The sequence below is a fragment of the Watersipora subatra genome, chromosome 1 (genome assembly GCF_963576615.1).
Source record: "Watersipora subatra chromosome 1, tzWatSuba1.1, whole genome shotgun sequence".
Classification (NCBI taxonomy): Eukaryota; Metazoa; Bryozoa; class Gymnolaemata; order Cheilostomatida; family Watersiporidae; genus Watersipora; species Watersipora subatra.
The window spans coordinates 42674142-42698583 of record NC_088708.1 but is presented as its reverse complement, the minus strand read 5'-3'; the positions used below and the strand labels follow the sequence as shown (position 1 = coordinate 42698583).

At 37.9% G+C, this 24442-nt stretch overlaps 1 protein-coding gene across 2 annotated transcripts; it reads right to left on the bottom strand.

Annotated features, from left to right (window-relative positions):
- Positions 1–573: 573 nt before the first annotated feature.
- Positions 574–11180, bottom strand: LOC137385488 (uncharacterized). Of its 2 annotated transcripts, XM_068071958.1 has the most exons (5): positions 11098–11180; positions 10860–11001; positions 10646–10747; positions 3399–3635; positions 574–698 (listed from the first exon to the last, which is right to left on the bottom strand). In XM_068071958.1, exons 1-4 carry the CDS (start codon positions 11170–11172, stop codon positions 3598–3600), a joined length of 357 nt encoding a protein of 118 aa, XP_067928059.1. In that variant the 5' UTR covers positions 11173–11180; the 3' UTR covers positions 574–698; positions 3399–3597. The 2 variants fall into 2 exon arrangements, 1 of the variants encoding a protein (XP_067928059.1); XR_010977779.1 differs by lacking the exons at positions 10646–10747; positions 10860–11001; positions 11098–11180 and adding an exon at positions 4218–4321.
- Between the last annotated feature and the right edge of the window lie 13262 nt (positions 11181–24442).

Here is a 24442-nt window from a genome sequence, read left to right as displayed (position 1 = left end):
TATTGAATGATTGGTATTACCGTATATACTCTATACCGAAGCCCTTCCAAAAAATTTTGGATAGGAACTATATTTTACCAACAAGCCTGAGAGCGGCTGTCTAGCGTCACTTACCCCTATACGTATACTAGCTGTGCTACCCGGCGTTGCCCATGACGTAATAAAAAAGTCTAAACAGAAAATTGAATTGTATTTAACATATAACAACATTTCCCTTTCAAACTACATATCATGAGAGAAGTGTTTTGTGTATTTAAAATAAATCAGGAGAAAAATAAAAACAACTGCAAAGGTTTTAAAACTATGTCAAACAACTGTAATTTTCAAGCTATTAGCCTGGTACATTGCCAATGAAAAGTTCCAGTAAGCTGCTAGGCTTCTAATGACTGTGTTGTATTGAAATACTTCAAAAACAAGATACCAGCAGGGAATGTAAAGAGACATTAAAAGATTAAACATCAATCTTGGAAACTGCTGCGTCAACACCACGTCAACACCGCCAAAGGAATTTGGGATACAATTACATCTACCAACCATGACCAAGTACAACCAAAGATAACTGAGCTTACCCTGAGTCAGCACTTTTCCATTACATAACACAGCGCCAATCAATGTTATGCAATCCCAGTTTCAAGACACAGATATAGCGCTAATCAGATGACGGCTCAGAGACAGAGTTCCCTCCAATGGACTTACTCCTACAACACAAAGATATAATACGAACATTATACGTACCGTCCTCAGGCTATCCTGAATACCTATAAAAGCTAACAATTTTTAGTAGCTCATCCTCTTTTGACAGTGACACTTGTAGACGTACAAGACGAGCTTAAGGGCATTTACAGCGAGCCGTTGGCGTAAGAGATTATCTTTACTTAGTTCTATTGCTTTCTATCTATCTTATATTTTAGAATTTTGCTACTTGTGTATTAGGCTTTGGTTCATAATAATAAAAGATATTTTGATTGCTATACCAAACATCTGAGAGTTAGCATAGTTGAGGCCTGCACAAAGATTTGGGTCAAGTTCCATACTCATACTGTTAGCAACCATTGAATAAACAATTAGGCTGACCTAGCCTAATTAACCACAACAAGCATAGTCTAGATTGAAGTAGAACTTGTGGTTATTAATCATTGATGTTAGTGTGGTATTCAAGTAAGTCAAATTACCTGAAAACCCATATAACATTTTTGGTGGAGGTGCCTTATCGGTCACCAACCTTTCGCATAGCTAAGTGGGTATCCCTCAAACGCTTTTAAATCTTTCGTAACACTCTCATAATATTTCGTAGCGCTTACCATAGATCTAACGTCTCCATCTCTATTCATATCTGGTTGCTTGACTATCTAGAATATTTTATTTTGGTCACTATATTCTACTGGGCAGGTAGATAATTAACATATCTATTGTGGGACTAATTACAAAGTCCATGTTAGCTGAGGCTTGGTGACTAATCTAGATATATCTTTTAGCCAAAGCATAACCTTTCGTAACACCTTCATTATACTTGCGCAGCGCTTAATTACAGCCTATATTGGGACTGACCACCCACTTACATACTACTCATAGGCTTGAGGATCCTAATCTATTTTAAGAAAATCTGAGGTCAGATTTACATTTGCCTAGGAGAAAACAACTAATTTACTATTTCCGACTGTTTCGCTTGCAGGGAAATCATATAAACAATTTCACAGCCGCGTGCTTCCACTTTTGCCATAGTGTCCTCTATTTCCGACTGCAGCTCGCGGGAAATAAAACTCATATATCCTTTCTGACTGTTTCGTTTGCGGGAAAGGAATATCGAGACTATACATACAGCTGAGCACTGTTATAACTATACTGCCTACCTTTCCGACTGTTTCGTTCGCAGGGAAAGTGCAGATACATTGACAATTTGATATACGTACAATTTCACAAATTTCTCAGGACACTTTGATTTACCTTTCTGACTGTTTCGCTTGCAGAGAAAGCATAAATCTATTCACACATTGGCAACTTTTCTTGTACGTTCAATTCTGCAGATTTATCCAGTCACATGCTCACACTTTTCATACCTTTCACTTTTCATACTTTTCATACACTTTTCATACCATTTCCGACTGCAGCTCGCGGGAAATCAAACATATCCTTTCCGACTGGTTCGTTTGCGGGAAAGCATATCCTCATTCTATTAGTGACTGTAGATACACAGAGCTCTAGGTTATTACACCTAACATTTACATACGTATAAGGCCTAACAATAATAATACACCGGTTATAATTAAGTTACATCAGCTTGACTTATAGACAAGCACACTACTATAAGAAACTTAAACTCGAGTATAAACTTTCAATTAGATACTAATATAGTGCACAGACTACACAACTCTAGAAATATTTCAGACAAGATACTGAACTGACAACTACTAACTTATAACAGCGATTGACTGCATTCATATGCTCATGACACTAATCCTCTACATTTTGTTACGCTGTTTACTTATATATAAACGTTACAGACTCATTCTTACGGTTGAACTCCAATCATTTGGAAAACAACCCTTCCTATACATAATAACTTTCTCGTTGACAGACATAATAGACTACATTTTCTTTGTTACTTACTCGATACTTGCCTTAACATAAAAGTATTCAATAATTAAATATCCCTGTCAGCTACTTACATATAAGAATATTTATAAATCATAGAGCCCATTGCTCATAGGTTGCATATTAGCTGAGTTTGTTGTAGCAGACCAGATCCTACATGCATATACCCTTCACTACAACCAGGAGTCAAACCAGCAGCAACGATACAACACCCAAAAGGGAGCAGCCAAAGCTAGCGTTGAGCTACTCCCGCAGCTTGTATAAGCTAACCCAAGGCAACACAGCTGGACTGTAAAATGCCAAGGAAGAGAATTAATAAAGCACCTTCTACGACAATAAGAAGCTTGAGAAGCCGAATCAAAGTTCCGGACCAGAGCCCACGAGGCGAACAACGAGACTTGGCTACCCCCGGACCCCAAGACCAGAGCCCACGAGGTCAACAACAGGACCCGGCTACCCCCGAACCACAAGAGCAGTGCCCACAAGGTGCAGACCTCAACGGGGACGACTCCGATAATTTCATAGAGTTCGACCCGTTTGCTAACGGAGCACCAAGGATGGCTGATGGACAACTGCTATTCCCACCACCTCGGGCCGGACCACCTGTTATCAGTATAATACCTAACGCTGATATCATAGAGCCATACAGGGAAGGAGATAATTTTGAAGATTACCTTGAACGATGGGAAATATTGATGGCTCCATACAACTACGACAACAGACAGCTAGCACAAACTCTACCTGCTAAACTTGTTGGACCAGCATGAGAGTCCTATAGGAACGTCATAAAGCTTAAGCCAGCTTACGCGATAGATTACAACTCCTTGAAGAAAGAGCTGATATCTGCTTTTCGAGTCGATCAACCACTCCGAGAGAAGAACCTGTGGAACATCACCCAAGGGAAGAAATCGATCAACGATTTCTACTCCGAGATTGTGGCTGCAGGTCGATCAGTGTTTAAAGATTTACCGGAAGTGAATCACGACCAGGTAATAAAATCCGCATTCATAGGAGGCCTGAAGGAAAGCTATCAGAGATCGATCCTGAAACAAGAAAACATCAGTTTACAAGAAGCTCTAAAGGAAGCAAGAAACCTGGAAGCCATAGATAGAGCAGTGACAAGAAATAAGACGATGAGTGTTAACCAAGTAGACACTGACTCTCTCGCACCGTTAACAAGACAATTACAAGGATTGACCATGTTAGTGAACGACCAAGCAAAAAGAATAAAGGAAAATGAAATGGAATTTTCGAGAAGAGAGGCGACACCAAGAGATTACCGAAGTAGAGGAGGTTACTCAGCTCCAAGGAATAATTATAATGGCCGTCAACGTTACCGACAGCAATCTAGAACGAATTCATACAACAGGAGCTACAGCCAACGAAGAAGAGATGATAGAATCTCACCCGAAAGAGGCAGATATTCCCCACCTCGAAGACCGAGATACCAGGACACGCAGACAAGGAATGAGTACCGACCGCGAGAAACACAATACAGAAGAGAACCACAATATGGACGTTACAATTCCCAAGCTAGAAATGATAGCTCAAGAGGAAATTATGAATATGGAAGACCAAGAAACGCTAATACGCAGGCTTACTGCAGATACTGTAATAAGACTCACGCATTCGGGAGATGTCCTACAAGCTATCCAGTCGCAGAGGTGTCAAATTCTCCCTTAAAATCCGATGAAAGCCTGACAACGCGAGAATTCGTGCATAACTTTTTAACAACTAATCACGATAGCGATGTCTCATTAAACGCGAGAAGACCTAGAGAAGACAACCTTTCATTCGAAACGGTCAATTGCGTAGAAACTACAAGAAATCAACGCACTAATACCGTAGACCGACGACCTAAACGTAGAAGATTCACCGGAGGACGGCTCGGCCTGTTCAATATTGCCAGCTACTTTCAATTTAGCCTTTTATGCTTAGCCTTATGCGTTACCGAGGCGACAGCATTCAAAGGACAACCAAACAACCCCATGATTTGCGGCACAGGAGAGAACGATTCTCCACAAACATTTCGAGTAAAACAAGAATACGAATGCTCAACAGACACCAGCAAACAATCAGACATGGCACCCCAGAAAGTTAACGTAACTATCTACAAAAAGAATATGATCAAGCAAAAGACTATCGCCTACCAGTGCACGAAATTCACCACACACGTCACGACACAAATTTCGTTTTTCGGAGACATTAAGACCAGGACAACCTCAAGCAGCACCCAGAAGGTAACCCTAGAAGAATGCACCGACATGGTAATACATAAGAAGTGCCAAGCGGGAGTTTTACATGGAGGAGATGGAATTTATATTACAAACGAACCAACCAACGCCATGTACGTATGGTGCTGCCAACAGAAAACCTTCAGCGCTAAGCAATGCAGTTATGTGGAAACCTACCTATACAAGAGACACGGATCTGACGAATTCGAAAGTACAGCCGGAGACGTCAGCCACTGCAATTACAACAACGGTTTTTGTGAATTAAACGACGGATCAATGCTTATGTGGGACCTGGACATAGTCGAAACATGTGAATACACGCCATGGTTCAACGAAGAAGGAGAATTCTTCGACGCACATTTTGTCTCCAATAAACGAGATTTAGCTCTGACATTTTACAACTCGGGAATGAATTCACGTAAAGATTGTAACGACTCTAACGTTTCGCTTTCGGACCAAGGCCTTATAGTGAAATTTCTTACACCATTGACGAATGTCACAATTAACGATACGATAAAGGCAAGGATATCAGTAGAGGGTCAAAGCGCTGCCCTCTTCAATTCAATGCTACAATCACTCGCCTACCAGCAAACTAAGATGGCTCAAGAATTATTTTGGTCAGCTTACTTCTACGCCTGCCACAATCTAGCTGAGACTTTACAAATAGTTACCATGCTATTAGGAGAACACCCAACACTCAGCGCAAGATATTTACTGGACAAGCCAAATGTTGTTGCTACAGCAGGTCTGGGTTTCCTTCAAGTTTACCCTTGTACCATACTCAACAACAGTCAATACGAAGTACTACCAATGGAAGAGAATAATTGCACAGAATTTATTCCGATGAAAATCAAAATAGCCGGTACAGAAAAAATTGGATATTTTAATCCAAAGGACAATGTGATACACCCAGACACCTATACAGTCAATTGCAAGACAAAAAGAGGCACATTGATGATGCTGGAAGGTAACATTTCTGAGTACTTTCCGAATGGAACGATTTCGCCAATAAGAGAAGCCACCGACTTGAGCATTCCGGACATCAACCTCGGCAGCCAGCCTCTACAAATACAAGAAACAATATTCAGCAGAGCCCATGTGTTAGGATGGTCAAACACAGACGATTACGGAGGACTGAATGAACTCCTATCTACCTTAGACCGACAGAAAAGAGTACTAAAGGCTATGGGAATCGTCACGAACCGCCATAACACCCTACATTACAACACCATAGAGAGCAGAGAGAAACTATTTGGCTCAACCCTATTCAGCTTTCTATTTGGAGAACACGTAGCCTCAGGTTATGAGCTATGGACGTTTGCTTGTAACATCGTTCTCACATTAATGGTTTTATCAACAGTCATCGGGGGAATCACAAAAGGATGCTTTATATACAAAGCAAGGAAGAGCGCAACGGTAAATGCTTCAGATGTGGAGACGGCACTGGGACTAACCGATATGCCAGGACGAGAAGACGAATCCGAAACAGAGTCCAGCAATGACCCATCCGCACCACCGGAGGACTCAGAAATCGAATTATCATCTGAAGACTTAAGCAGCGCGCCTCCATCATATAAACCCTATGTACCCAAATACACACGACCAGGAGCAACTGACGAAGAGCGTAAATGCTTGAAGGCATGGAATGAATACTTTTCGCAGGCACACAATATGCATACTCTACGAAGACACCCCGAACAGGTTAACGGTGTTACCAACGCTTCAAGAGAAGATTGTAGAAGAGCCACAGTAGATGTCAAGATCAACGGATTTATCTGCACGTCACTCGTCGACGCAGGAGCCACGATAAGCCTGATCAATACATGACTTGCTCGCGAACTGAATCTACACTTACAACCAAGCGACCTGACAGCTACAGGCGTAACCAAAAACACTTTGAATATCATCGGACGATCAACGGTGATTTTGAACATCGGAGGCGAATGGAATGGAAGACATCGGTTTTACATAGCAGATGGTATCTCACATGAAGTAATTTTAGGAACAGATTTAATGAGCAAACTTGGCACAATCACTTACAATTTCGACAGATGTACTCTTCACATCAATGACGGACCAGCCATCGCCATGGGAAAGAGTTGCTCCACCAGCTCAGCATACATCTGCAACAATATCCAAGTAGCACCATTTACAGAAGTGGCAATCGTAGCAAACGTAGATAGCAACTACGAAGGAAAAGAATGCTTATTTGAAGGAAACACTGACACTATGAAAAGACTGATGATCGGCAGATCAGCAACTCGAGTTGACCAAGGGAAGATAATAATCCCCATTATCAACCCAACCAGTAAACCTTTTGAGCTGAAGAAAGACACTATGGTTGGAAGCATAGAAAGCTTAGATGAGGACTTACGATTGCTCAGTGTGCCGACAACTCCTGTAGAACCGGAGAAGCTCCGCTCCTTTCCAAGCGACCAGCTAGACATCTCGAAGATGAATTTGACGGAAGAACAGTTCAATGAGTTGAGAAAGCTTGTGGACGAGTTTTTAGACATCGCTGGAGAAGGAATCACCAAGCTTGGACGAACATCAATAGTAGAGCACGTGGTGGAAACATTACCAGGTACCATGCCAATACGGAGCAAGCCATATAACATACCAGTAGGAGTGAGAGCTGAAATCAAACAACAGATCGATCAGATGCAAGAAAAAGATCTCATTTCACCTAGCTCAGGTAAATGGACATCACCAGTCGTTTTAGTACGGAAGAAAGATGGCAACTAGAGATTCTGCGTAGACTACCGCAAACTAAACGCTGCCACAGTGAAGCAGTCCATGGCCATTTCTTCAATCAACAGCGCAATAGAGATCATGCATGGGAAGAAATCTTTTAGCTCGATAGATTTGTGCTCATGATTCTTTCAAGTTTCTCTACATAAAGACTCAAGGGAAAAATCAGGTTTCATCACTCCATTCGGATGCTACGAGTTTAATACCATGCCACAAGGGATGTCAGGCAGCCCAGCTACTTTTACAAGACTAGCATTGGCCATCATGGCAGACCTGATTAGTGAAGGCAGCAGCTGTGTCTATCTAGATGACTGGCTGATGACATCACAGACTTTTGAGGAACACATCCAGCTACTGAGAACCGTCTTCACCCGTCTTCGCTTCGCCGGACTGAAGTATAGACCATCGAAGAGCCAACTCTGCCAAAGAGAAATTTTGTACCTAGGACACATCATATCAGAAGAAGGTATAGCAGTCGCACCACACAACACGGAGAAGATAGATAAATTCCCCACACCTAGGAATAAGACGGAAGCCAAAAGATTGCTAGGACTGTTCGGCTACTACAGGACATTTATAAAAGGATTCTCGAAAATTGCTACACCCATCACACAGCTAACAAGTAAAGACAAAGAGTTCGAATGGAACCCAGAATGCGAAGAAGCAATGCAAATTCTGAAGTCACGTATCACCACTGCCCCTATACTTAGCTTCCCAAACTTTAAAGAACCTTTTATCCTGACTACAGACGCATCATCTGCTAACATAGGAGCAGTACTATCACAAAAGCAAGCCGACGGAAAAGAACATCCGATATCTTTCTACTCCAGAACATTGAATAAAACCGAGAAGAAATGGGACTCATGTGAACAAGAGCTCTTCGCCATAGTAACAGCGGTCAAACACTACAGAGCTTACCTGATGAACGTACCTTTCAAGATCTTCACAGACAATGCGGCATGCACCTACATCCTTAAGAAGCCGGAGTTATCTCCACGCCTAGCCAGATGGGCTATCCAACTCTCAGACTACACCTTTGAAGTAGAACATAAGGTAGGCAGTCAAAATAAGGTAGCAGACGCTTTATCGAGAGCAGTCACAGCCATCAACACAGATTCACCGTCATCAGCGATAGATGTTGACATGAGAGAAGATCAGAAGAAGGATTTCTTTCTAGGACCTATTTGGAGGTATCTTGCTAAATCTAAATTTCCACAAGATGCAGGAAAAGCAAGAAGAAGAGAAATTGTTACAGACAGCGAAAATTTCATGCTAAAAAGAGAAGTTTTGTACCGAAAACAGGATGAGAAATTACTACTTGCCATACCCGCAGTGCAGCGACCGCTTCTACTCTACGCTATCCATGACAGTTTGACAGCCATGCACCCAGGAGTGACGAAAACTTTGTTGAAACCTAAGGATAAGTACTGGTTCCCAGCTATGTCACGAGAAGTGGAAGATTACATCCGACACTGTATTTCCTGTCAACAACGGAAAAACCCACACTCACCTACACGAGTACCACTCGGCACCCAGATGGCTAAAGCACCATTTGAAGTCCTATCTGTCGACTTTCAAGGACCGCTAACAGAGAGCTCATGTGAAATGAAGCACATACTCGTTTTCACAGACCACTTCACAAAATGGACAGAGATTATACCAACTAAAGACCAACTAGCCACAACAGTTGCTAAAGTGTACGTAGAACAGATATTCTGCAGATATGGAGCTTCAAAGATTCTATTAAGCGACCGTGCAAAAAACTTCATGAGCGAAATGATCGCAGAAACTAACAGACTTCTAGGAGTGGAACACAGATTCACCAGCCCTTACAGGCCCCAGACAAACGGACAGGTCGAGATTTACAACAAATCAATAGCAAACATGCTATCGCACTTCGTAAACCCGAGCGACCACAAGGACTGGCCTCGATACATACCATTCTGCCAACTCGCACACAACTCATCCAAACATACGATTCTACAAGCTTCACCAAGTTCACTACTAATGTGCAGAGAAATGAAACTACCCTACGACCTGACTAAACCATCACCGGAACCAATTGAAGCAGACGATGGCATGTACAAATCAAAATTACACGAAAGAATGACAACGGTTTGGAAGAAAGCTAGAGAGCTAATGGAGAAAGGGAAAGCCAGACAGAAGAGTTACTACGACCAGAAAGCTTCACCCAGCTCTCTACAAGTAGGAGATTATGTTCTCTACTACGACAAGAGAGGTTATAGAAACAAGACATCAAAACTTATCAAAAAATGGAAAGACGCTTACATAATTAAAAGCAGGACCGACACCAATGCCACCATTCAACCTTTCGACCGCCCAGACCAACCAGCTATTACCGTACACCTCAACATGCTTAAGCCACACATTGGACCACTTATTAGAGGAGAACACTCAGACATCACCCTCGAATTAAACTCACCAGAAGGAACAGATAGTGAACAAGACAAAACCGAACAGGATGGAACTGAGGTACAAGAGGACACTCCACAGGAAGATGACAAACAGTTTGATTCACACTTACCAGAAGATACGACGGAAAACGGCGAATCATCGGCAGATAAGAAGGTACATTTTCAATTCCCAGGAGAAATAATAGAACCCGATGAAGAGCACCGCTATGATGATTCGCCTGAAACAGAAAATCAACCATTGACGACAGACATAAATCAAGATGACGTATATGAACCTGAAACAGAACTCATGCAATCAACAGAAAATTATAGCCAAACCCTGCCACCTAGCTATGAACAGGAACGAACGAAAGAAAGAGAGAACTCACGGACTCCGAAGAAGCCCGAAGCTTAAGAGGATAGAAGATTTCAAATATTATGTATAACTACAGTTCTTACCCGCACAAATGGAACACGATTTTGGACCAAAACGGACTTTTCCTAAAGAATTAACTCCGCCAGGACTACGATTAACAGAATGAGACTATTAGAAAACTTAACCACTACACGCTCGAGACAACTATTTAAAAAAAAAAAGAACAATTTTTTTTTGTAACTCAATTTCATTCAATTAAGACAAGTTTAACAACTTACCGACGACCACTGGAAGATCAGACGTGACATCTGCTCCCATTATAAAGCGAGAAGGCCATGCCGAGGATTGGTTAAAGGCCAGATCAGTTGAAGTTTCAGGCGCTACAAGGAATCAATAGTGGAAAGAAGCATTAGCACTGACATCAGACACGACGGAATAAGAAAACGGACGAAAATAGCAACAACAAAACAAAAAAAAGAAGTTCCCACTTACAAGCAGTCGGGACAGTGATACGCGCTGCCATAATCGTACCCCAAGCATCCTTGCTAGTGATATCCACAGCGGGTGCACCGGTCGTCAAGCTGATACAGGCGCTGACCTTGCCGAAGCAGGTACACCTAGTGAGGTCACATGGCTAAAAGAAAAGATTCAATCCAAAAATCGTCCACCGACACGAACTACTATCATCTAGTAATCACTCATACGCATATGATTAAAGAAATGGACTCACCGCTTCCGTGATGGGATAAGACCAACCCAACGACCAAAATACAACCAAGAAAAACGCAACCCCGTTACTGCACATGCTTTTCCTTTAATTACACAAGGAAGAATGAAGGGAACAAGACTAAGAACTCGCCGAAGGATAATATACTGATCATATGACACCAGACGGGCCCCATCATTGGCCAATATCTTCCCGCCAGCCAACCAGTAGCTCCGCCCACTTTCCAAGATCAACGATTGCGCAAACCATTAAAGCGACCTCCAGACAGTGACAGATTAACTACACCGAATAAACATATGACTAATTAGACTCCAGGACAACGTGATTTATCACGGAAATATCCCAACCGGAACAAAAAAGTCTAAGATTACACTACGACAACTATCTCGACAGACTACCACCCGAAGACTTCATACGACTCCTATTGATAGACCACGACTAACATAACTTACTGAGACAAATAAGAAATTGTTCAATGATCTTTATTTTTCATTAATATAATCAGAACAAGGTCACACCCCGTTGGCACACTCGCACCAGAGATCTCTATGGGTAAAATTACCACAATCAGTACAAAATCGTGCCCCGTGTATGCACCGCCTGTAACCCCTCCTAACCCAGGCCAGGCACTCTGGCCCACACTCTGTCGGGTTTACCGACCCCTCCTCCGAGCTCTCCTCCTCCCCCGCCGGGAGCGCTCTCGGGGCTTGTGACCTAAAATTTGAAGACACAGGACATTTACAAGACTGTTACCTAGAAGAAGGAAGAGACGACTAAATAACACTTACAAACACTATGACTCACCTTGCCTGTTCTTCCAAATGACGGAGGAGCCTTGCACCCCACCCCACCGGACGCCGCGCCAGTCGGATGGGTGGCACCCTCTCCAACCCAGGGACGGCCAACGGCTGCACCCTTTGCAAGGGTCTGGCCGGACCCGCCGAAATGGCCTCGGTCTGTGTAGAGGCACAGACTGTAGCGGGTGAGTTCTGACTGCCGAACTCTCTTTCACATAGCCTGCCACGTCAGAGACAGATATCAACACGCTCATGGTAAGTACACTGACTATGTTACACCTAACCCAATTTGATGACTTTCAATCGGATAATTAGCCTGACCTACCTTCTTACAATTGACAATAGATCAGAAATGATTGAGTCAACGAATGTTCTATTTGACATATTGCAAAGGAGAAAAATTAAAAGAGAGAAATACTGCGTAACGTCTCCCACAGTATTTATACCTTTCGGCTTTAATGATTAACCATCCCTACTACTAACCACAACATATGGTTTTACCACATGCTAACATCTATATTCCCTTGACAGGTAAACAGTGCCGTATCTTTTTTTTCCAATCTCAGATAGTGGTTGATTCATTGACTAACTTAATTGAACACACCATGGTTCACCCAACTTTGAGATGAAAATCTAACTTTAGCCACTGTAAGAAAATTGGCGTGCTCACTTCATGTAATGAAAATTGACTTTTGAATTTTTAGGATAGACTTTATTGTGAAATAGACACGGCACATACCAGAAAACGAACTCATTTAAAACTGTTAACTTTTATTGTGACTTCATATTTTTTAGGATAAGACAGGTTAGTGATGAACACAGATGCTTGGAATTTCTTTCTGTAGGTAGCTCCAGCATTGGAGAATGAAAAGGTTCTTACACACAACTGAGTCATGCATATTATAATATTTATTTTGAGATTTTAGAATTCCAAAAAGCACGCCAATTTTTACTACAATGTTATGTGAAGTTTCTATTTCAAGATTTAGCTTTCTTTCCTGACCATGAGACCAATGACTACCCGCCGCTTACAACCACCCATACATACCGACATACGGGAGGACCCGTTTACTTTGCCAAGGGAGACGCAATACAAACACCAGTACAATAATACGCGATCTCGAAAGGACAATTGACACTCGCATATACCACAAGGCAAACTAACAACCATTTACTTCTACTACTAACACATACCTTATTGCTCTAAAAAAAAAAAAAAAAAATTTTTTTGTGTCACTCTTAACATCTTTATGGTTTTGGTTTTACGAATTATTATATTTTTTTTTATTATTAACTCGGGTATATGGGTTTTAAACATCTTAATTCTAACTATAACTTTATAACTTCATTTTATATATTCTGCTTATTTTACTACCGTTACGCCAACAGCAACGTTACTACGGAATACCGATATGAGGACATATCGTTCTTTAACAGCGGGAGAAATGTTGTATTGAAATACTTCAAAAACAAGATACCAGCAGGGAATGTAAAGAGACATTAAAAGATTAAACATCAATCTTGGAAACTGCTGCGTCAACACCACGTCAACACCGCCAAAGGAATTTGGGATACAATTACATCTACCAACCATGACCAAGCACAACCAAAGATAACTGAGCTTACCCTGAGTCAGCACTTTTCCATTACATAACACAGCGCCAATCAATGTTATACAATCCCAGTTTCAAGACACAGATATAGCGCTAATCAGATGACGGCTCAGAGACAGAGTTCCCTCCAATGGACTTACTCCTACAACACAAAGATATAATACGAACATTATACGTACCGTCCTCAGGCTATCCTGAATACCTATAAAAGCTAACAATTTTTAGTAGCTCATCCTCTTTTGACAGTGACACTTGTAGACGTACAAGACGAGCTTAAGGGCATTTACAGCGAGCCGTTGGCGTAAGAGATTATCTTTACTTAGTTCTATTGCTTTCTATCTATCTTATATTTTAGAATTTTGCTACTTGTGTATTAGGCTTTGGTTCATAATAATAAAAGATATTTTGATTGCTATACCAAACATCTGAGAGTTAGCATAGTTGAGGCCTGCACAAAGATTTGGGTCAAGTTCCATACTCATACTGTTAGCAACCATTGAATAAACAATTAGGCTGACCTAGCCTAATTAACCACAACAAGCATAGTCTAGATTGAAGTAGAACTTGTGGTTATTAATCATTGATGTTAGTGTGGTATTCAAGTAAGTCAAATTACCTGAAAACCCATATAACAACTGTACTCCATGACGTTGCGTCAGCATTGTTGTTCAGCTACAGTTATTCTAATAATGGCTATAGCCGGAATGCAGACAGACATGCGGACATACTTTGAGAAATATATTATACGTATATGAGCAATCTTTATTGCGGTAATCAATAGTCATATTTTACAACGTTTTTTCTACAAGGTACCACACCAAGTAAACTAACTAAAGAGTAGTGTACAAAAAAAACTAGAAAGAACAAAAAAACTATCCTTTAACTAAAAGAACTAATGAATAGACTAATTAATATAGTAATGTTAGAACTGAAAGCATAAAATATGTAAAAAGCAAGCTTGAGGAGTGATATGAATATTGTTTAAACAAAAGTGGACAAATAAAGCTCTGTGAAAATAGTTATACGTATCTATGACAACAAATTTCTAGTTATAAAAACAGCGTATAATATAAAATAGTTAAAATAGGTAAGGCTAGATAATGAATGGTATTATTGGTCAGAAGATAGTAAGTAGATGTAGTTTGAGTTTTGTTTTAAAAGATTGCAGAGAAAGAGTTCTTAAAAGAGTGAAGAGATTATTAAATGAATTTAGCAGCTTACTGTGGAGTTTGTTGTGGTTTATGGCAAATACTAGAGCAGCTACAAGAGAAGATCCACCAACAATGTACGCAAAAACATCCGGTATATCACAACTGCTTCCTACCGAGAACAGTTCGGGAACTGAAAACCAAGCTAACAAATCACAACTAACACATGAACATAACACGGCTAACTTACAATTAACCAACAATATTGTGGAGTATATTGGAGTTATTGTGGAGTATTGAATGAGCAGTGAAGCAGGTAAGGTACTGTGATAGCTTAGGTAAGGGAAAAACACCAATAGTGCTTGCTATTAAATTGGTAGGTGGTAAGCGATGGTTTTTATGGGGTATGTTTAGGTCTGCATACAAGTCGCAAAGCTTTTTTGTAACATAAATAGTGTGTTAGTATATTTTACAGGTGTTGTAGGGTAGAACATGTGTTAGCCATATATAAGATAGGAATGGATAAAATTATAGTAATATAGTCTGGCAGTATCAAAGTTCATAAGATAACGAATGTTATAAAATAAACGTAGGTTAGATGATATTTTATTTGAAATGAATGAGATGCGGTCTAACCATGCTCAAGAGTCGTTGATGATAAAGCCAAATAGTTTAGAAGTAGATTGTCTTGTTAGGTTTCTGTCGAATATAAAAATTGCCAGAGGAAAATTCAAATGGTGGATTTACTAAAATATAGTGAGATTTTGAGATGTTAAGAGATATCTGATTTGTCACGCACCACTGTTGGATAAGTGTTGGGGCAGCATTTATTTTAGATTGAAGGCATGAAGGGTCAGTTTCGGATATAGAGAATGAGGTATCGTCAACAGTGAGGTATCTTTCCTAGATAATTGTTCTAGATTACGCTTAACCCTTGGGTTTTATTAGGTTTTCAGGAAGAGAGGCAATTTTCATTTTCTGGTGCTAATGTGCGTATTTAAATATTCACAACAAAATGATTTCGCTAAAGCTTGCATCCAAAAATGTAAAGTTTTAAAAATTAATTGAGTGCTAGAAGTGGGGTTGTGCAGCTTGTTGATTGTTTTATTAATTAAGTATTACATATTTTATTTCGACAAAAAACACACGAATGTTACTATTGTGACTCATGCTTTAATGAACAATTTATTATTATAAAAGTGACTAAAAAATTTTGTATCATATCCCTTTGTTCGTGTAATGTAATGTTCTCACTGCTTTTCTTGCTCATGCGTATAATATTTAAGTTGCTAATTAAGTTAACACAACCAACACTTTTAAGTTATAGTCATTATATTATGTGCCAACAATAATTTCAATTCAATGTTTCTGAAAGAGCATAGCTTTAGAAAATCAAAATTGAAAATGCTATGTCAATACTGATAGCAGAACATGAAGAAAAAGTGAAATGGCTGCGATCGATGCAATATTACAGTGTACCTGCCTAAAACCATTGCCATAAAGGCACTTCATAAACAGATTTCATACACCTTCGTTTATGTACAAATTTTCCGAGTTTTTACCATTTAAAATCATAGAGGAGTCTCAGTGACATATGAAAGGACACAGCTAAAAAAACTACTATCATGGCAGAAAAACAATTTATTTTAATTTGCCACAGATTTGGCGGAGCGAACCAACACTATTTTTCACTTTAGCAGTTTTTATTATTATTGAGTTTTTTCTGTTCACTGAGACACAAATTTGAAATCTTCACCAAAAAAGGCCTCTGAGAAGGGACTCTTAAAAGAGTTTGACAGACAGATAACTTTGGCAGTTTGAGCGCCAATAGTGAAAGCCATCGCACCATAAATAAGATTTGCTAATTGACATAACTGAAAGCATTTCATTATATTAGTATTTGTAACAATGAACACTAATCGTAAGCAAATTGATATTCGCTGTTTAATCACTGGTTTTATAAACTACTTCTGTTTTTAAAAGTTATGGTCTATGGATTTTTCAATACAAGACTGTCCTAAACTTGTAGAGATATATCAACTGCTTCATTAATGCTTGTTGAAAGCCTGCGATCATGTTTCTAGCTACTTTGCTTATTTTGACGATTAAAAAGTGATGCCAGATAAACAAGTATCTAGGTTCAGACCTCGCATTTACTATAAAATGGTTTGTCTCACAAGTCCTCATTTTAATTCTGCCATTGTAGAAGCGTTCATGTGCATGCGTATTCTCATAAAAGAATCTGATGACGTAGTAAAATCTACTCCAGGACTATTAATGCATATGTAAGATTTATCTTATCACAAAAATTAACTTCAAATTTTACAACCGTTTTTAAAGACGATTCTCTCAGTCATAAAAACCTTCTGCATGAGTTTTATTTTTTTGCCCGAATGGCTGAATTTAAAATCGGAACTGTAAATATTGTTTTCAATGATGAGAGTTTTGACCGCAGCAGTTTTGTTGTGATATCTAAAGGTGAAGCGGTTGCCTTCTTGCTGAAGTTTCATGTTTATTAGGACACAAGCAGCAATCATAGCATTTTCATAGCTTCAGAATAACAAATTGAACCAACCACACTTACAAAAAGCAGTGACAGCAATCAGTAAAGTACTAAATAATCCTTTTACTAGTTTTGAATCCCCAACATATGCAGTGACTCTAAAGCCTATTCTAGGTAATAAATGTTTATTATATTTAATACTCTTATTATTAGGGGCTCCTCTCATGATGTAGTGTAGTAATTTTGTGTTTGTTGTAGTGCAATGTTCATGTCAGTTATAGCTAAATTACCTTTTGCCTAAATTTACCTTACTGATTTCGAGAATGCTTTATTAAAGGCTTACTTGCAACGCGATTCACATTACAGTTATTTGGTATCAAAAGATTCACCATGTCTTACTCTGCTGTGTTGTGGGTGCAAAATATGTAGAAATTTAATTGCAAGCTCTTTAAAGCTCAAAAACGAACAGTTCATCGCAGCCATCATGAAAACGCCGTAGATTAAAATCCCTTTTCAATACGGCTCAAATGGGACGTAACCGAATAAGAGGGCTTCTGTTCACATTTCATGCAACCTCATTCGTCGAAATATTTCCACAAATATACTTCTCGCATTTGATAAAACCATGTCTATTGTCCTTACGCGTCTATTTCATCATCATTGTAATGCTGTCATTTTGATATCTTCACTGATATCTCAAAACCCACCGTAAAAATTTGTTTAATTTTTTAGCCTTAGCTCGAAGGAGTGCATATCATCCTCTGATAAATATGACGAGCCTGTTGGTCACCTGTGATAGTCGAAAAATGTTGCAGAAATTGTTCGCGCTGTTTGGCAAGAAGTATGGGTCACATTATCAGATTACGACTAGACGATTAGACCAAGCCGAAACAAAACTGTAAAGTAGCGAGCATCTATATTTGATACGGGCTTTTCGGTAAACCCGAAGTGTTTGTCATAAACTAGTGCTACGAGAAGTTTTATATTGAGCCTTTTATTGGCCTTTCAATTTATGTGATAACTAACATAAATTTATGTCAAAACAATAACCAAATTTCTTAAGTACGTCAGAGAAATAAATTAATTCCAGCTTACGGTGTTTTCGTGATGGCTGCGATTAACTGTTCGTTTTTGAGCTTTAAAAAGATTGTAATCACGTTTCCACATATTTTGCACCTACAACACAGCAGAGTAAGACATGGTGAATCTTTTGATACCAAATAACTGTAATGTGAATTTTGTTGCAAGTCAATCATTAAATACACTATTGAGCAAATAAAATTACTGGAAATAGTTTCGAACTTGCGACAAACAGATTGTTTGCATGATAAGCTTTCAATTGATTTATACTTAAGGAGCATTCATAACATTAGCACTGAATAATTCTAAAGTCAGTGTTGAAACTTCTCACAATGCACAGAGGGATGCTGAGAATTAATAGCCTGACTGCGTATCCACCTAATATATGGCATGTACTAAGGCATTGTCTGCACTTGTAAGAATGTACACCACGAAACTAGAACCTCTCTGTCTCCAATATACGGAAGTGCCCACATATTCAAAGATTCCATTGAAGCAAAATTTGCTCAATTCGCCAAGCTACCCTTATTCATAATATGGATTCTCTCACTCGATTGACCCTGCTTTTTCACATATGGATCAAGATGTTTTATTCTTGGTGATTTTGTAATGAGAATAAGATAATATCAAAGGTTAGAAGTTACCTTCTCAATATTAGGCTTACTCAATACTGACAACTCCCAGTTGTCATATCTAGTTACTCGGCTTAGACAATTTTTGATTTTACACTTGTAGGTTGGTGTCATCACGATTTTTGTTAGTAATCTGCTAAATCATTCACAGACCTCTAAAGGTTTTCAAAATAAACATAAATCTGCCAAAGCATCAACTGATTTGCTAAGCTTTTGCCAGATTAACTCTATATACATGTACAATGTATATAGAGTTATTGTATATTGGTATATACATGTACGATGTATATACCAATATTATTCTTCTGATGGACAATTGTATTATCTGTAGATTCCTGAACTAGCAATCTCTTATCAAAACACTTCATATGTTTCTCAATGATATTGTAACACATGTAGTAGTAACTCGAATAATGGGTGTTCTTCTCACCATACGGTGTCGGATTTCTGTTTCTCTCAAACCCTATACATGAATATTTTATTGTTATTACTTGTTATTCTCTCCTACCATTGGTCGTTTTCTCATGTAAAAACTATTTTGAGATATGCTTCACAAATCTCTGTTTTCAAATTCTTTTTGGCTGTCAATGCTCTATTTGTTGTCCTTTTTGTTATGATAGTACATGTAATGACTTTTACAGAGCATTACATGGTTTTGTGTCCTGGAGTTTTGTTAGATTTTTTCCATTGCGGTAAACTTGTTAGTATATCTCTACTAGAATAATATCGAAGCCTACCAGAAACAAAAAGTTAACCTCCAATCTTTCTTTACAGCTAATCTTTAGCTTCTTTGTGGAGCGTTTAAGGTTTTTTATTTTTCTGATTTGTACAACTTCGGACATAACTAACGTTTTACTGCACATCATCAGTATTACTTTTTGTTTACTCCTTGTACTGTCTCTGTAAATAGTTATAATTATGTTTAGCTTAATCCTTGTGTTGATTTAGATCATGACATTAAAAGAATAATCACAGTGTACGATTACTAGGGCTGAGCGTTAAATCTAAACAGTTTGGCTCATATTTTAAACATGAGTTTTTATTAGCGAGGCATCGGACTGTGGCATCGGACTGTGGCATCAGACTGATAATCATTAATTAAGCATTAACAAATCTGGAATGCATCGGATTTATCTGAGCTTTTCTAAACATCAGCCGGCTGCTGATTTTAACTTTGACTTGAACCATCTTGTGTTAAGTTTTATCAATGCAATTCTTTTAATTTCGAAACAAATTTAGGACTACTAATAAAATAATATGACATGCCAATTACACGTGGAAGGTACTTCTGATGACAGGTTCAAAAATCGTTGCAAATTTGCTATATGACTGAGATGTCTTTTTTTTGTGTTCTATCTCACCTTGCTACTGGTAGAACTACTAGGCTATTAGTTAGTAATTGTGGGTAAAGCAGGCGTTGAGATCAATAAAGAGTAACCTAAACTATATTACTAGGTTTTTATTAGCGACTTTAATTAGTTTAGTATTTGGCATTAAAAGTTGATTTTTAAATGCATTACCTACTAAATACAATTTTTTATATTTGATCCTTATGAAATTCTGTTGATTGCTGTGCTATTCTTAAAGTTTTCATGCTGAATATCTGTTATATATGCAGGTTGTCATGACATCAAAAACATGATTTTGCAGTTGACTGCGTCTACGCTGTAAACACCTTCCAAAACCAGCAAGTCAACTTAGACAGATGACAATGTGTAGCAGATCTAAAAGCTTACAATACAAAATTTTTTGGATGCATAAAATAAAAAAAACTGAAAGTTGCTTAATTAGAAAAACTGTAAAGATTACCCTCTCTTGCGAAATGGCTCTAAATTATACTTCATGGATTATTGATCTTTTCCACATGTTAGATCAATTTACAGTCAAACTTGAAGTTGTTTATATAATTATTTACATAAATTACTAGAGTTTTCTAAACAACTACTAAACTTCATAATCTCCATAGCCAATGCCGGAGTTTTAAATTATATATTTTGTTAAATTTAGAGCCGTACTCAGCTCATAATACTGTATCAATCTTTAATAGCAAATTAAAAATTTTGGTTCACTCACATTGTGTTCGCTTTCAATAGTTTTATACATTTCCCACACAGTTTGAAGTAGCCCAAAATGATTAGGAAAATTTCAGCATGCCCAGAATTTCAACCGGTAATGGCCAGACCATCATCTAATTACATTAAAATTGCAGTTTTGATCTTGAAATTCAGAAAATATCAAGCTTCAGGGATAGATACATTCTCAGATTTTAATTTTGTAGACGTTCATGAGTGTACCGTTTAGAGAGTTATTGCAAATCTAAACAAACACAAAGCAGAAGGCGTAGATGGAATTCCCACAAAATTAGTAAAAGCATGTTCACTTGAGTTATCAAAACCTTTGGCCTACATATTCAACATGAGCGTAAAGCAGTGTTCTTCCCAAAAAAAATGAAAAGTGCTAAAGTTTTAGTCATATTTAAAAACAAAGGCAATAAGCTTTTATCTAATAACTATAGACCTATTTCTATTCTGCCGGTTTTCTCAAAAATCTTTGAGCATCTTATTAACCAACAAATCTATAACTACACTATTGAAGAAAACATTATTGCAGAAACTCTTTTTGGATTTCAGAAAGGAAAAGGAACTCGTGAAGCATTGATAGAATTTACAAACAATACACTTGCAGCTTTAAACAATAGTCTATCTGCTTTAGGTATATTCATTGACTTGCCAAAGGCTTTTGATACAATAGACAAATTTTTCTCATTCGAGTTTAAAATTACTTCAAAATTATCTATCAAATCGTCTTCAAAGTGTTATACTATCTCAGAAAATATCCCAACCTCTAGTAATTAAATGTGGAGTACCCCAAGTATACATTCTTGGACCAACACTATTTTTGTTATATATAAATGATCATGTAAAGAGTACTGATAAATTTAAAACTATTTTGTTTGCTGATGATACTAACTTATTTTATACTGCTAAAAACTTGAATAAAGATATACCAATAATTAACAAAGAATTAAAAGCAATAAAAAATTGGTGTGACCAAAACAAACCAACATTGAATGTTGACAAGACTAATTTCATAGTTATTCAAAATCCACAAAATAAAATTCGATTAGCAGAAAACATTTCCATGAATAGACAGAACATACAAATGACGGATAGCATAAAAACTTTAGGTGTTGCAATAGATAGAACACTAAACTGGTCAAGACACATAGAACTGTTGAGAAAACAACTGCGACAAAGCATGGAACTTATTTATCAGGCCTCATTGATCTTACCAGAAATGCCTCTTTTGCTTTTATATAACACTCTAATTAACAGTAAAATAGTTTATTGCTTGGAAGCATGGGGAAATCTCCAATGAGCTACATAAACACAATTTTAGTCATCCAGAAGCGATTGCTTAGAATAATAAATCATAAAAACTCATATTTTCCATCAACTCCTTTGTTTAAAAGATCTTGTGTTTTGCCTATACAACAACTATACCAACTAAGAATATGCCTTTTTGCCTTCACACAATTTAAATCTCAAAGTAACTTGTCAACACATTATAACACTAGTCATTCCTTATTTTCATTGTCCCTTCCACCCTCCTCCTCTACTGGTGGCCATAGACGGGTTGCCTATCGTGTGTCATCAGCATGGGATTCCTTGCCAATTTGGCTAAGGAAAATAAGTAGTCATGATGGTTTTAGGGCTGCTTTGAAGCAGTACTTGCTGGACTCTCTGGAATAGATTTGTTCTGATTTTTATTGACAATTGATTTTTATTGATTTCTGACAATCAATCTCATCTGTTAACTTGGACTCTGCACCTCGAATCGCCATGTTACTGCAGATATGGGCCCTCATTGTATTTTACTTTTTCTATAAATTTGTTATGTCATGATTTAATGTAAAATAAAACAAACAAACAAAATTTTTCGAATAAAATCCATATTGACATTGCATTAGTAGATTGTAAATATATCACCATTGCTATTAGCTATTTCTGGTGAGCAATTCCCATGTTTTCATTTCAAGGAAAGGTTTCGATGAATATATATGCCGTGAAATAACATACGCAAATAGATTACTCTAACTTTACAGCCATTGCTCCAAGACTCAAGACAGACTAGTCAAGTAAATGCAGGTTTTAGTTGATACAAACAGAGCTAATGCTATGAGTTAGTGTGGAAAATGTAGGTGTAATGGCTATAGTAGCTACATGCTGTATATAAGTGTAATGGCTATAGTAGCTACATGCTGTATATAAGTGTAATGGCTATAGTAGCTACATGCTGTATATAAGTGTAATGGCTATAGTAGCTACACGCTGTATATAAGTGTAATGGCTATAGTAGCTACATGCTGTATATAGGTGTAATGGCTATAGTAGCTACATGCTGTATATAAGTGTAATGGCTATAATAGCTACACGCTGTATATAAGTTTAATGGCTATAATAGCTACATGCTGTATATAGGTGTAATGGCTATAGTAGCTACACGCTGTATATAAGTGTAATGGCTATAATAGCTACACGCTGTATATAAGTGTAATGGCTATAGTAGCTACACGCTGTATATAAGTTTAATGGCTATAATAGCTACATGCTGTATATAGGTGTAATGGCTATAGTAGCTACACGCTGTATATAAGTGTAATGGCTATAATAGCTACACGCTGTATATAAGTGTAATGGCTATAATAGCTACATGCTGTATATAAGTGTAATGGCTATAATCGCTACATGCTGTATATAAGTGTAATGGCTATAGTAGCTACATGCTGTATATAAGTGTAATGGCTATAGTAGCTACATGCTGTATATAAGTGTAATGGCTATAGTAGCTATACACTGTATATAAGTGTAATGGCTATAATAGTAGCTGTATGCTGTATAACTGAACATTAGCTGGTTGATTATGACGATATTAGCTCTGAAGCTGAGCCGTCTGTTCTACACCCAAAAATGAATTGTTTGTGCCGAGTTATTTTAAACCAGTTTACTATTTCAAATGTTGATTCACTATAAGAGTATCAAATAAACTATTGACAAGTAAATTAACTGAAGCAAATCGATTTTGCAAAATTGGTAAATCTTATTCGCTATCAATTAAGCTCTAGCATAACACTTTTAGGTTTATGTCACATTATGGTTCATTGGGTATGGAAATTGTCTTCTTTAGTTTACAATTTAATAGAGACAAATGCAACAACTCGGCTGATATTACATAGAGGCAAATTTCAGTCGAGCAGAAATTTTGATTAGTTGGTTAGCAAGTGTTACCTAACAATTATTATTAACATCAACTGTTCCAGTCGATACTGAATCGCTAAATTTTGCTTAATATTTTTTGTATTACAATAATAGGGTCTTTTTTATATTATGACAAGTAATGGTTAAAAAGGTTGCTCATCTATTGCTACAAGCGGGTGCCAGTGTTTAGATTACACCCAGCTCAGCAGGTATATAATGGCCTCACATAAACATTTATACAAATAAACATGCATACACCTACTTTGCATACTAAAAAATATGTTAAGTAAACAAAACACTTGTTGCAGTACTATACA